Source organism: Procambarus clarkii, chromosome 78, assembly GCF_040958095.1.
Source record: "Procambarus clarkii isolate CNS0578487 chromosome 78, FALCON_Pclarkii_2.0, whole genome shotgun sequence".
Classification (NCBI taxonomy): Eukaryota; Metazoa; Arthropoda; class Malacostraca; order Decapoda; family Cambaridae; genus Procambarus; species Procambarus clarkii.
In genome coordinates this window covers 19,021,277-19,037,051 of record NC_091227.1, presented here as the reverse complement: position 1 = coordinate 19,037,051, position 15,775 = coordinate 19,021,277, and the positions used below count along the sequence as shown (strand labels likewise).

At 41.0% G+C, this 15,775-nt stretch overlaps 2 protein-coding genes across 7 annotated transcripts in view; one reads left to right on the top strand and one right to left on the bottom strand.

Annotated features, from left to right (window-relative positions):
* Positions 1-808: 808 nt before the first annotated feature.
* LOC123746069 (vascular endothelial growth factor A) lies at positions 809-15,372 on the bottom strand. Of its 6 annotated transcripts, none has more exons than XR_006771448.2 (10): positions 15,136-15,372; positions 13,201-13,363; positions 10,734-10,856; positions 9,058-9,220; positions 8,118-8,329; positions 5,369-5,467; positions 3,466-3,564; positions 3,114-3,199; positions 2,515-2,828; positions 809-2,040 (listed from the first exon to the last, which is right to left on the bottom strand). XR_006771448.2 is itself a non-coding variant. In XM_045727310.2 (9 exons), the coding sequence occupies exons 1-9, from the start codon at positions 15,159-15,161 to the stop codon at positions 2,807-2,809; spliced, it is 993 nt and encodes a 330-aa protein (XP_045583266.2). In that variant the 5' UTR covers positions 15,162-15,372; the 3' UTR covers positions 809-2,806. The 6 variants fall into 6 exon arrangements, 4 of the variants coding, with proteins under 4 accessions (XP_045583266.2, XP_045583267.2, XP_069170238.1 ...); XR_011224974.1 differs by having other exon boundaries at positions 9,127-9,220; positions 15,136-15,371; XM_045727310.2 differs by having other exon boundaries at positions 809-2,828.
* Positions 13,384-15,775, top strand: part of LOC123746070 (uncharacterized) — a 63,343-nt gene continuing 60,951 nt past the window's right edge. The window contains exon 1 of the mRNA XM_069314140.1: positions 13,384-13,774. The gene's annotated coding sequence lies outside the window, so the exon portion shown is untranslated. The remainder of the gene's footprint in view (positions 13,775-15,775) is intronic.

The window sequence follows — 15,775 nt, the reverse complement described above, 5'->3', positions numbered from 1 at the left end:
CACAGTTTGTTAGACACTTATGTAAGGAAACATAAGTGTGGAAAAAATAAAGTGACCAGGCCGACACCAGAGCGCAACTCCATAGTCTCCTGAGACTGATGGATGCCTGCTACTCCTACTACTACCATGTAAGGAATATAACAATATAACATATAATATAACAGGAATATATAATATATTCCTTACTATGTAAGGAATATAACTACCTCACTAGATTTATACATAATAACCAACAACCATTTGACAGGTTTGCAGTTACCTAACAATGGACTGGACTTACAAGCACAAGTCTTTGCTGTTTCCGTGTAACTAGATGTATATATGTACAAGTATATATGAGAATGTGTACATGTATATATAACATTAATAATTTTGTAACTAGTGTAAAAAAAAATGTTATTTGCTTGGCTAAACGAACTAGAGGGTTCAGTTCCTAAACCGAATATGTGCCTCTGTAATCCTTTACACCACCGCCCACGGGATGAGTATGGGGTGCATAATAAAGAAATCACGATTCCACGAGCGCTATGTCATGGATTCGTATCCTGGCCGGGGCGGATTTACTGGGCGCAAATCCTTAAGTGTAGCCTCTGTTTAACTCAACAGTAAAATGTGTACTTGGTTGTAACAACGATTCTTCGTAGGGGTCGTATTCCAGGGACCTGCCCGAAACGCTACGCGTACTAGTGGCTGTACAAGAATGTAACAACTCTTGTATATATCTCAAAAAAGAAAAAAAAAGAAAAAAAAAAAAAAAAAAAGAATTCCTGTGTAACTCTTAAACATAGAAGGCAACAAAACTCTTCAATCATCCTTTATAATATTTAATATGGCTTCATTTGAAATATGTGTGCATTAATCTCAAATTATTACCTGTATCCTACTGACTAGCAACACAACACTTTCCCTCTCCAAGATATCTCTATTCTTCACTCATACATACATTAATACACCTTCAAATTGATTGATGGTAGAGAGGCGGGACCAAGGAGCAGATCCTGCTTTGCAAGCTCAACAAATCCACAAGGGCCGTGACGAGGATTCGAACTTGCGTCCGGGAGCATCCCAGACACTGCGAATACTCGTCAACTAGGTGAGTATTGGCCCCCGCCTCCCTCACTTGCACATATATATTCCCACGTTATACATCTCGATCCATCAGTTACACATCTAAGATTCCTCACTCAAGTTTTAGCTTGAACAAAATTTCTACATATAAAAATACATTACAATAAATATATTTAAATACTACTATAAAAGATTCACTTACACTTATTCAGTTTAGTAATCAATTTGTGTTCAGCAATAAATACTTTATTGATGGCCAGGCGAAAGTGGAGGAGAAGTCCGTATACACACATGGGTGGAGGCTTGTGGCAGTGAGCAAGTCCGAACTAGTATGCAGGCGAAGAGTCACAATAACGTGGCTAAAGTATGTTGACCAGACCACACACTAGAAGGTGAAGAGACGACGACGTTTCGGTCCGTCCTGAAGCATTCTCAAGTCGATTGTGGTCTCCGAACTAGTACTTGTAACAGTGAGAGAGTCAGTTACTACATGTTCATTGGCCCCCATCTGCCACAACCTTTACCCAGTTGTTAATGAAAACTAAAGAAAATTACAAGTTTTAGGGAAAAAAATAAATGATTCAACACACAAAAGTAATGTACTTTACAGCTTTCCCGCCGAGCAAGCGGGCTCTTCTTATAACTTAAAATAACCTATTACCTAATTAATCACAGCTGTAAGGAATATAATAGTGCAATACACAAGACATACTAACATTTTAATCAATATTTATAGATTCCAATATCTTCCATATTTTCCACAGTAGGGACATTAGTTTAATATAATTCCATCGAGGGGTCATCCTGTGGTTTCGGGGTTGTTTCTCACACTAAAAGTTCTCTTAAGTTATGGTTTAAAACAAATGTGGCTCATCTTCTGTGGGTAGTAGTGTTGTGGCCATGGAAGAGAGCGACGAGATCTGGAGGTTCATCCACACGGAGGTCTGGAATACGATTCAATTCCTCAGACATCTGCAAGTGGACAAGGACAGCTGTGGGTCAAGAGCTGAGCATCAGGGCAGTCCTGAGCCCTGTTGAGCCATGCAAGACACACTGGACGCAGACGGCACCACACGAGGTACTCTTGCATTACCTCACGTTCATACACACAAGAGTGACACAATACAAACACCAGCATACTTTCTCTTTCACAGGTGTACGATGAACAACCAGTCGCTATAATGTTGTGAGACAGATGCTAGTCAATAGTCTGAGAGGTGTACTGTACTGGAACTTAAAAAAAATAACACTACTTATTCAAAGTTTAAAGTTAAATATAGTTTTCTATCGTAAGACATCAACATTTCAGAAGATGCAAACAAGAAAACACATCTTTACAAAATGTATACATCGTCTTTTAATAAAAGTAAAGTTTTAACTCTCACAGAGAGCGAAACAAATTCACGACTCAAAATCTGGTCGTTTTTACACATCCGTCTTGCTTACCGAACACGAGAAAGTGGAACAAGATACAACACTTGGAAGAACTCTTTCCAGAGTGTCCATGTTCACTGGAATGTTTTGCCGGCGAAGATAGTACTGTGAGATTCTGTCAAGTCCGTTACTGAAGAAGTCTGAGGCAGAAGTTTTTGTTGAGGGTTCTCCAGTCGTCAATTAGCACTGACAAAACAGTCGAATGAGTGAGTGAGTTAGTGAGTGAGTGAGTGTGTCAATTGCGGCTGAGTCACTGAGAGCTGTCTCACTGTCTTTGACTCTGGGTTAGAAGTGGCAAAGGTCTTTATACGCGAGGATCTGCACACCTAGAAGAACAGGACAAGAGAGTGCTGTTAGATAAGTGTGCGACACTCAAGTCTGCTGGCAAGATACGAAATGGATATAGGAAGGTATATCAATGTACTTAAAAGCAATGATTAATAGCATTTTTCCTCCAGTCTTTTAAAAATATGAAAAACATATAATCCACAAGTGTCATAAACAACTTCAAACAACATATATAATCAGTTCAACGATTCATTTTTACTTCCAATGTAATAATCGTGTTCCGTTTTGTCATTTGTTGCTTAATGGAGAGCGTTGGGTCTTACCTGCAGGTGCTGTGGTCGAAGACCCTGCCAGTGGTACAGTCAGACACATCACTGCACACACACCCACACTGCTTCTCGTCCCACACCTGTAAAACACCTTACTATAATTACTATGATACACAAAGTACCTTTGCTCTATTACTAAAAAAAAAAGAGTAACCTTTTATTGCTTATAAGAACTGTAAAATCGAAATAAATTAGTATCTATACCTGCTTTAGATAAACTACCAGCAAGTAATTGTAAAAGTACAAAGTAGTTAGTAGTTCTTGCTCAGTCTAACTACAGTGAAGAAAATTACAATTGCCTATAAACCATTTACTTTCGCATTAAATATTACCGTAAACTACGTACCTTGCCACTGGGACAATTCATGCGTTTCTCAGGAGGGCAATAGCAGCTACAGGCGTTTGCATCATACTTCTGGTTCTCTGTGCAGTGTTCAGCACGGACCTGTTCAATAAAAAAAATTGTTCATGTGACTGGGTCATACCTCCTAGCAAGTCTCTCTCTCTCTATCCACATGTATTGTGGTATATGGTGCTTTGTGCCATAAACAGCGGCAACAAAAGTCCAAGCAATAATCAAACACTTTTCGGGGCCAGTCTCGTCCAAATTTGCACCAACATTACCATGGGGTACGTGCCCAACATGGTTGGTGATGTCACAATTTAAGAGAGAACAGTGTGCTTCGATCACATTCTGACCCCACCACGATTTTGACACTGGCTGCCAGCTAATGTCTGGCTAAATACTTTGAAAACACAAATTTCAAAATTATTTTTCTTGTAGTATTATAAAACATTAGGCATAGAGTGCCAGAAATCATCCTCTCAATTTATGGGCTATTCATGCCCGTGCCACCACCTCTTGGGTGGCTTAATCTTCATCAATCAATCTTTTCAATGTTCTTTGCCCATCATTACAAAAAGACATGACTTAAAGATGTCAAGACTAAGACTGGACCAATCCGTATAGCTCCCCTTCTTCCCCAGACCCGTCCACCAGAATAGTCTGTAGGGTGGGGGGGGGGGGGGTAGGAGAGACCTGGGCAATGCCGGGTACCCCTAGTATATAACACGACTAGAAACTATCATTCAACCCATCCTCCTGCAATGATAGTATGTAGACCAGACCACACACTAGAATGTGAAGGAACGACGACGTTTCGACTTGAGAATGGTCCAGGACGGACCGAAACGTCGTCGTCCCTTCACCTTCTAGTGTGTGTGGTCTGGTCATCATACTTTAGCCACGTTATTGTGACTCATCGCCTGCTGATAGTATGTACAGTAATTATTTGATCGAAAGTACCAATATGTAGTGATGGGTCTAAACCACTTTTGTACTATTCAATATATATTGCCAGGACAAAAATAAAGGTAAAATCCAAACTTATATATTCCTAAGTCTAGTGTAGCACGTGTATGTACTTGCTAGGAGGGGTTAGGTCTTATATTTCCGTTCCACTTACAAAAAAAAAAGTTTCTGATTTGACCAAAATCAATAACACAACAAGTCAACTTTCTGGCGGTTCATCGCTACATAATGAGACACTTTCCATTGAAACGTTACTATAAGCATTTTCGTTTTAGGAGGATGGGCTGCATATTCCGTGTAACCGGTACAGACCTTAATTTCAGCACTGTGATAGATTTATGCAGGCTTATGACGTGCATAATTGACATGTAAAAGTTTCAGTGGAAACATTCATATGAATTATAGAGTCATCTTCAAAATAAATAAAACGGACATATACATAGGAACACACGCAACCATATATTCCCAGAGCCATATATATATATATATACGTAGCCATATACATATAGATACTTTATATGTACCTCTATGTATATCTAGGTAACACACACACGTATAAAGAGGAAGCTACACAGAAAATATCGTACCTTACACTCACAGAAAATATCGTACCTTACACTCACAGAAAATATCGTACCTTACACTCACAGAAAATATCGTACCTTACACTCACAGAAAATATCGTACCTTACACTCACAGAAAATATCGTACCTTACACTCACAGAAAATATCGTACCTTACACTCACAGAAAACACCGTACCTTACACTCACAGAAAATATCGTACCTTACACTCACAGAAAATATCGCACCTTACACTCACAGAAAATACCGTACCTTACACTCACAGAAAATATCGTACCTTACACTCACAGAAAATACCGTACCTTACACTCACAGAAAATACCGTACCTTACACTCACAGAAAATATCGTACCTTACACTCACAGCTACACTTCTTATGTTCCTGGACAGTAATGGTTCGGAAAATCTGGGGTCCTGCCAGAGCGCTCGTCCGCTTCTCTATCGCCAATACCTGCCCAGGCAAAGGAAAGAAATTATTTGTTGCAGATACAAGTTAAAACTAAATATTTCCATCTAGTAGATGGACTTACAACTACGTCAGTAACTACTGAAACATAAGACAATATGTGAACAGAGATTTTGTTCTTCTTTACAGAGAAGTTGAGAAGTTGCAGAGAAGTTAAGAAGAAGTTGCAGAGAAGTAAAATTACAGAGAAGTTGAGTAGCTTTAGTGTTTGTATAAGTACATTGAACTAAGTACTACATTATCATTTGACTGATTCCTCATTTTCTCCCTTTTCTTAAATGGGTTAACGTGCAGTATGATCTGCATTTACACATAATTAAATTAATTGCAGAATGCCTATTGGCTAATAAGAGACGGCTCCTATTTATATCCCCCTAAGGTCATTCATATACATGTCTAAACTACGCTTGAAACAACTAGTCTGCCATACATCAACACAATTGCATGATAATCGTCATCAATCCATGACGATGGACTAAGTTATGCCCCAGCTCGAACAATAACAGTCTCCGTGGTGTAGTGGTAAGACACTCTCCTGGCGTTCCGCGAGCGCTATGTCATGGGTTCGTATCCTGGCCGGGGAGGATTTACTGGGCGCAATTCCTTAACTGTAGCCTCTGTTTAACGCAACAGTAAAATGTGTACTTGGATGAAAAAACGATTCTTCGCGGCAGGGGATCGTATTCCAGGGACCATAGGATTAAGGACTTGCCCGAAACGCTACGCGTACTAGTGGCTGTACAAGAATGTAACAACTCTTGTATATATCTCAAAATAAGGAGCAGGGCGGTGTTCCGTCATAATTTAAGGATGGGCGGCCAAACGTAACCGAGGCAGAGCTGTTTCCCTCACCATCTATTACGGTGATAGGAGGAAGGCCAAGAGGACAGGTTACCTTTAAGAGTGCACAGGTTGCTACCTGTAAGGCCAGACCAATGACCCTGCCAATGGTTGCGGATTGAGGAAAGAATGATTGGGCAAGTAAGTAATTATCACATCTTTACCACTGTGATCATTGCTGTCTTATATGTGCTGTCAATCTGCTGTATGGTGTCTATAAATCTTGTTTAAATTACTAATCAAGCTGTCAATGTAATCAATCAGAGCTTTAATATAACAATGTGCTTTAATATACTTACTAAGCTCTCTCATCTCATTTTTCTCTTGCAATGTATCTTTATCATTTATCAATTCTGATAGAAATTACCTACTTAAAATTATCTGTTAAGATTAAGGACCTGCCCGAAACGCTGCACGTACTAGTGGCTTTACAAGAGTGTAAATACTGTACTATCCAATGTATTCTCACAAACCCAATGTACCTTCTTGTATATATATAAATAAATAAATAAATCAAATCAGGTACCAAGCCGGGAAGGCTTGAAGGAAGACTACTAATAAACATCAGCTTTTCTATGATCTTCTTGAGGTTATCTTGAGATGATTTCGGGGCTTTAGTGTCCCCGCGGCCCGGTCCTCGACCAGGCCTCCACCCCCAGGAAGCAGCCCGTGACAGCTGACTAACACCCAGGTACCTATTTTACTGTTAGGTAACAGGGGGCATAGGGTGAAAGAAACTCTGCCCATTGTTTCTCGCCGGCGCCTGGGATCGAACCCGGGACCACAGGATCACAAGTCCAGTGTGCTGTCAGCTCGGCCAACCGGTTCCCCTTGATCATGTAATATCCCCCATATTTAACATTTGATGTGATATCTAAAAGACCTATCAATGTATAATAAAATATATCAATACATAGACATTAAGATTTTTTTGTTAACTTGCTGACATTATAATTATAAGTTGTGTATCATAGATGTAATTGTTAATGTAAAAATCTCCATCTAGGTCTGTTTAAGACCTAGATGGAGAGTTTTTGTGCCATCTGTAATTCTTTTTTCCACTACCGTTCACAGGATGACTATGGGGTGCACAATAAACTAGTTGCCCTAGCAACAATCAACTAGAAAGGAAACTCGACAGGTATCAGTGGTAAGGACGAGCATGAAAGTACAGCACTAATTCTTCAAGTGTCAATAGCAAGAAAAACAACGTGCAGGTAATTCTACACAGACCCCATATTACGAGCATGGCTGATAAAAGATAAAAATAAAGCTCACAGGTAGTTAAAAGATGTCAACAATTTTAAGGAAGAGCATGTACACAACAGACTGCGCCAGGCTCCGGCCCTGAGTACAGCACCAGACTGCGCCAGGCTCCGGACCCTGAGTACAGCACCAGACTGCGCCAGGCTCCGGACCCTGAGTACAGCACCAGACTGCGCCAGGCTCCGGGCCCTGAGTACAGCACCAGACTGCGCCAGGCTCCGGACCCCGAGTACAGCACCAGACTGTGCCAGGCTCCGGACCCCGAGTACAGCACCAGACTGCGCCAGGCTCCGGGCCCTGAGTACAACACCAGACTGCGCCAGGCTCCGGACCCTGAGTACAGCACCAGACTGCGCCAGGCTCCGGACCCTGAGTACAGCACCAGACTGCGCCAGGCTCCGGGCCCTGAGTACAGCACCAGACTGCGCCAGGCTCCGGACCCCGAGTACAGCACCAGACTGCGCCAGGCTCCGGGCCCTGAGTACAACACCAGACTGCGCCAGGCTCCGAGTACAGCATTAACCAGTACCTTGAACCTCTTGTTCTTGGTTTGCGTGGGACGGCACTCCAGGTAGTGAGAGTCGCAGCACCCGCCACACTGCTTGATGTACACACACGACGGCTTGAGTGTGACCGCGTGGGGCTCACTGTTGGGCAGCTCCACCACCACCTTCTTCGGGTTGCACTGAACCTTTTTGTCCCTCAGCAGGGCTTGCAGTTTCTTCTGATCGTTAGCTGACACTATGTGAGAGGAAATGGTATATTTTAGACCCCCAGTTCGAGCCCCTTCCCCCCCTGTAACATTTTTTTGAATGAGGATATTAAACTCAAGCTTGACAAAGCTCACTATTAAAGCTTGGAAAGCAACAATATTCAAACAGACTTTGTATGTAAATATACAAAAGGAGCAAAAGCAAGATGAATGGTGATAATCTTTTAGTACCATATATAGCAACTTTTGGATAACAAAAGATACAGTTACAGACAAAACATGACAGGTATCGTTCAGACCCTTACCATGACCCGTCAAGTTAGCCATGGTGTTGGTGTCACTGTACGAGACAGCCCAGTAATAATGGGGGGTTCATCTTCATATTAACATAGAATAAATAATATATATGAATATATATTATATATAAAAGGGTACCCCCACTCTAGTGCAATGGGGTGGAAAGGGGGTACTCATAGATGATAAAAAGACATTCGGAGATCTTACTCTCTTCCTGAACATTTGTTAAAAATTCTCCCTTACCCCTTATTCCCTCCCAAGAATATTTAGCAAAAAAAAAAAGGGGCCTTGTGTGGTAATACGAGAATGAGACGGAGCCAAAACAGTGATCTCACAACTTTACAGAAGCAGTCGGTCAATCTTCGTATCTTGGAAGACTTGAGAGAGGTATTTTGTGGGGGATGTCTTAGCACTAATTCTACCTGATGGACACTACGTGCAGCTGTGACACGCGACTTACGGTCCGAGTTTCTCTTGCGTTTCGGACCCGAACGGTCTGAACTTTTGCGACGGTATCTTAGCAACGTACTTTCTGTCCGTGTGGCTGGAGGTTGATTGACAGTTTTCCCGCGGCGTCCATTGCATCTTCTACTCCACCACAAAATGGCCTTGGTGCTCGTCTCCTGTAACAACGGAACACCAATAAAGCATAAATAATACTTTTCTTCAAACTTCCATCTGGGTATAAAAGACATATCCCGCCAAACACACATACCGAAACTACGACGTTGGTACAACGTTTCAACAAGTTTTAACACCTTCTAACCAGGTTGTACAAGTTTTAACACCTTCTAACCAGGTTGTACAAGTTTTAACACCTTCTAACCAGGTTGTACAAGTTTTAACACCTTCTAACCAGGTTGTACAAGTTTTAACACCTTCTAACCAGGTTGTACAAGTTTTAACACCTTCTAACCAGGTTGTACAAGTTTTAACACCTTCTAACCAGGTTGTACAAGTTTTAACACCTTCTAACCAGGTTGTACAAGTTTTAACACCTTCTAACCAGGTTGTACAAGTTTTAACACCTTCTAACCAGGTTGTACAAGTTTTAACACCTTCTAACCAGGTTGTACAAGTTTTAACACCTTCTAACCAGGTTGTACAAGTTTTAACACCTCCTAACCAGGTTGTACAAGTTTTAACACCTAACCAGTTATAACAACTAATATAACAAGTTGTAACAACGTTCTAATACGTCATAAACACGTTAAGCCAAGATGTAACAACTTTATTACAAGTTGTAACAACCGGAAAATAGAGACAGTTTCGGTTTGTGTTTCCAGGGATGGGGCCACGATTCATTGAGCACTTACGAAACTTCTCCATCTTTCCTTAATCATGTCGGCTTTCTTTACATTTCTTAAGCAGTTTATGAGGTCCGAAGCACTACGAGTTTTTTTTATAACAATAAGAACATTGGGATTTGAAGTTTAAGTTTGTAAACTGTTTACATGTAAACAAAGCCGTTGTGATTAATGAAAAATGGTTTCGTAAATGGACATGTAAATGAAGAATCCTGGCAAAAGTTTACAGACCTGCTACTTCAAGCAATGTGCCGCCAACTCCACAACTAGTCTATATATTCTTAGCCCCTTACCTTAAACTTTTATTCCTAAATATTTTTCGTAAACATTTTCTGTTGTTTATAGCTTATAGTGGAAACAAAATGACCCTTAAATTCTGTTTTTCTGAATTAGTTAATTGATATTAGCAATAAAATTATTAGACTAAGTGATTAAGGGTTAAAGCCTACCCAGGGAGCCTATAGGCTTAAAGCCTATCCAAGAGGAATATCAATTCAAAGTTGAATCAACACCATCAATGCTGAATCGAACTTCGAACCGAAGCCATTCTTTGATATGGTGACTCCTGAGAGCCTCCAGGAGTGTATTCACATCTCTATGAACGATACCCATACCGCTAGTATTATGACAGCTTAGTCACTATTTACTAAACAGTCTGCGTGCTACAAAGAATCTCAAGGTTGTCCTTAACAATAACACCCACAGCTTAAGGACGACCTCGAAGCACTGCGCGAACAGTTTAGTAAATACCGACTTAGCCGCCATTATGGAAATAAGAGGCACATACCTCTTAAGTTGAGACGTAATTGCTGGAAGGTTTGATATTTACCTGGCCCGTGAAGAGGTCTCGTAGGGACTGGTACTCGCAGATCGTCTTATCCTTGGCGTAAGCCATTATCAACTCCGTCAAGTCGGTCATCTGGGACATGTTGAGAACCGCAGCCTTGGAGAACTGTCAATAAAAGGTTATACTAATATTACCGCAGGTAACCACATTCAAAATATTTATACCCATAATAATTATTAGACTACTAGCTAATATTTTAGGCCAAGAGGACCTGGTCCCTATGCCAGGGAAAAAAATGCCTACAATATGTTTACATTAAATCATACCAAAAGTAAAAATTATGCACAATTTTTTTTGCCAATAGGCTACAATATTAAAATTTAATTTATTCGTAAATATTCAGCCAATCCTCCTGTTTTGGCAGTACTTATAGTAACGATGAGGACCATAGTATATATATATATATATATATATATATATATATATATATATATATATATATATATATATATATATATATATACCGACGTACAATGAAATTAGAACGTAGAAATCTTAACTATTGAATTGGACAAACCAGAAAACTATTTTTTACTTGTATTACTTTGACACACTAAACTAACCTACCCTCCCTATCTTGAGGTTATCTTGAGATGATTTCGGGGCTTTTAGTGTCCCCGCGGCCCGGTCCTCGACCAGGCCTCCACCCCCTAGGAAGCAGCCCGTCACAGTTGACTAACACCCAGGTACCTATTTTACTGCTAGGTAACAGGGGCATAGGGTGAAAGAAACTCTGCTCATTGTTTCTCGCCGGCGCCTGGGATCGAACCCAGGACCACAGGATCACAAGTCCAGCGTGCTGTACGCTCGGCCGACCGGCTCCCTGGGCCTAATACACGATATCCGGGGCCTAATATAGTATATATATGTGTGTGTGGTATTCTAGGCCTAGGAATATTTGCGTTTTAACTTCATTTTAAAAGAATTCCTTATTAGTCAGTATACTACTATCTAAAAGCTAAGAACGTACACATTCTGACTATTGACGATCGTCACAATAGGTCCTATCTAAACAGGAGAATGGGTTGCACTATTTGTACACTTATAGCTTGGTTAGTTTTCACAAATTTAAATTAAATTATCTACCAAAGTCACAATAAGATAAGATGTAACACCTATAATTATTTACTGTATACTCATGACCTAGATTCAGAAAGCTACAATTATCCGCGACTTTAAAAATAATTATGGATTAAATTAAATTTAGAATCACTTTAAAATTTTAGATTATGTTAAATTTAGAATCACAATGTGTTATACAAATTACAATAATGATTGAACCATACAGGTGTACAGCAGTCTAAACCAATGAACAATAGATATGATTTTTCTTAAGTATTGCAAATGTCAAAAAAATAACTCAATATCATAGGTAAATTAATTAAAAATGAACCTTTTTGATAAATGTTGATAAAATGAATTGATAAATGTTGCAGGAGCTATATTTATTTTAATAAGAATGTTTTTTTTTGTTCAAACTGATGTATGTCAAGCTTCAAGTCAATATGATGAAGTATATATACTAAAGCCTAATCTGAGACACGAGACATTCTCATCTATCACTGATACAAGTGCACTGATATGTATGTATGTATATATGTGTGTGTGTGTGTGTATATGTATAAAGTATATGTGGCAGCTGATCAGAGTTACGTTTCGCCTTTGTAAATGCACATTAATGAAAATATGTAAAAGACACATCGAACACTTTATGTAGCATACATAAAGCAGTGTATCTATGTACTTACGTATGTAGCATTTTAGCTACATCTTAGCCTAGCATTTTAAAAGCACTACAAACACCTTCTGTGGTTGATTGTTCAATAAATCCCTGAACTATATGTTTTAACAAATCTCTCACCCTGTCCATGAAGAACAGAAGAAAATGTATATATGCTGGTTAGCATTGTAAATGTCTGGCCACGTCTGTGGTAGAAAATAATAATAATAATAATTAAAAAACTGACACAAGACAAGGTCACAACACTACCACCAACCATCATCATTGTATGAACCCAACGCAAACTATGAACAATCTCTGACAATACAATTTTTAAATGGCACTAAAAGCATTAGTAGTCAAGGTCTGAACCATCTTAAATCTCTAAGAACTACGAAGGGAAGGGAACTATCAGGGGGGGAAAGTGCCAAGCCATCACGACTATATAGCACTGGGAAGGGGGTCAGGATAAGGATTTGGAATGGGACGGGGGGGGGGGAGGAATGGTTCCCAACCACTTGTGGACGGTCGGGGATTGAACGCCGACCTGCATGAAGGGAGACCGTCGCTCTACCGTCCAGCCCAAGTGGTTGGACTAAGAACTACGAGCCACAGTACACAATCTTTAGTGAAATGTTAAACACTGCCTACAGTCTCCTTTGGATGCTGAACTAACAAGGCTTAAACGGTGCAATAAAAATCATCAGCGATAAAGACTAGAAACCTCACCTTTGGCTGTTCAGGATCGGAGTAGACATATTCGTTTGGGTAGACGTCGTTAGTCGAGTACGGGCGAGAGATGGAGAAGCCATCACCGTCGTAGAGCTTAGGGACAGCCAGGGCCCAGGGTGCGCCCCACACCAGTACCGCGGCCACCACCACTGGCCACCACCTGGGAAAACACCACCACATACATGAAGCTACACACGGATCGCGATAAATGATACACACACACGCCAGTATAACGTGCTGTTAACTCACAGGTGCTGTTAACTCACACACAAGACTGTTCGACCTCTTTTCACATTGTCAACAGCGTTTCGTTAGGTAAGGGGGTGTTACCCTGTACCATAAATGGTTGTATTTAATATTTCATACAACGAGTCAGACACAGGATATTGGCGACGCCAGACTGTCGGCCCTAAGCATTTATAAAGTCACACTTTTCAAGTGTTAATGTTCACAGGTTGAGTAAAGGTCCGGTCCTCTATTGTAACATATTTGCAGACGGGTAACTGTGTGCGTTCAATCAAACAAGCCGCTGTCTAGGTGTTGGAGGAAGACCGCCAGAGGAGATCTCATGGTACGCGGTGTCTTTAATTTTGATCTCCAGATCTTAGTGTGGAAAGCACTGAAATTTACCTAAAGAATTCTTTACTGCATGATTTACATGCTTACAGTGGTTACTTGCTACCATCGGATAATATTGTGGTACAGACAAGTTCCATTCCTAGGAAATGTATATGTTTATCTCTCAGAATGTTTGGTAATATGTTTATTGTTTGTGATGTGTGTCTATGTATGTATTAACACGATGTACTGAACGGGGTGAGAATAGCTTGAGCTACCTCATCCCTTTGTGTGTATTTTACCTCAGTAAACTTATTTCAATTTCAGTTCCATTCCTTTTCTTACAAATAACTCTTGAATGGATGGTGGCAGCATTTTCTACCTTCTTTCAACACTTTCCTATCCCATCCCATTTTCTCTCATTCTAAACTTTCCCTTTCTCCTCACCACTATTCCTCACTCCTCCCTTCCACCTTCCTCACGGAGTTTTCTGCCTCCTTTTCTCCAATTTCAGACACGTTACAATGGAGATGTTACAACCTTCAGTTGTGTTACGTGTGTGTACTTATTCAGCCACTTCAGCACTGTTGTTGCGTCTCAAAACTCGTCCTGTCAGTGGTAATTTATTGTGTACCCTCATACTCACACTCACAGTAGATATGATAAAGCCAAATAGGCTCAGGAACCTGTACACCTGTTGATTGACGGTTGAGAGGCGGGACCAAAGAGCCAGAGCTCAACCCCCGCAAGCACAACTAGGTGAGTACTGAACAGTAGTTTGTGCAACCCATCTTGAGGTTATCTTGAGATGATTTCGGGGCTTTTAGTGTCCCCGCGGCCCGGTCCTCGACCAGGCCACCACCCCCAGGAAGCAGCCCGTGACAGCTGACTAACACCCAGCTACCTATTTTACTGCTAGGTAACAGGGGGCATAGGATGAATAAAACTCTGCCCATTGTTTCTCGCCGGCGCCCGGGATCGAACCCGGGACCACAGGATCACAAGTCCTGTCCGCTCGGCCGACCGGCTCCCTCAGAACTCAATGTATGCGAGGTAGTTTACCATGTGAGCGGTAGTTTATTGTGCATACTCATCCTGTGAGCGGTAGTTTATTGTGCATACTCATCCTGTGAGCGGTAGTTTATTGTGCATCCCCATACTCATCCTGTGAGCGGTAGTTTATTGTGCATACTCATCCTGTGAGCGGTAGTTTATTGTGCATACTCATCCTGTGAGCGGTAGTTTATTGTGCATACTCATCCTGTGAGCGGTAGTTTATTGTGCATCCCCATACTCATCCTGTGAGCGGTAGCACAAGTGATCTCGAGGGTACAAAAAGCCGATATTCAATATTAATCCAAAATTCGTACTCACCCGCTTATATCACAAAGTTTCCTCATTCCCGGCTGGCTGACTCGCTCAATTGGCACTGGTGTATATATATATATATATATATTTTCAAACGTTCACAAAACACCCAAAAAAACTCCAATAAATGTTTCTGAATGATTTTTTTTCCCTCGATACAACTTAGTTAACGCGATCGCCAGTCTGTTAACACAAGCACCAGGGTACGAGAGTAGCACCTCCACCGGCCGCAGAGTTAAGATAAGCTGCCGCAGCGTCCGGCTCGGGGCTTATATACTGTTTAAACACCCCCCTGTCCGAATATGGTCACGCGTGATACCTGGCTTCCTTGTGTACAGTCTACTGTGGAGGCAAACGACCGTCGTGGCTTTTAGAGGGGGATATGGCTTGTAAGTTTACTTTGATGTAATTGGTAATGTAATCGGTAAGCGTAATTTGGTTAGTAATGTTTCTGATTTTGCGAGGAAGTCACTGCCGCAACCTCGTGGTTTCGGACGAGCTCGAAACGTCAACAAAGCAGGGAACCGCGAGTAACCCAGTTCACTGGAAGAGGCATTGCCTACTTTCGGACGAATTGGTTTGCCTTATATTCGGAACATGTTTATCATTGTATCCAGCATTTTCCAACGTGTGCTTTGTGATTACT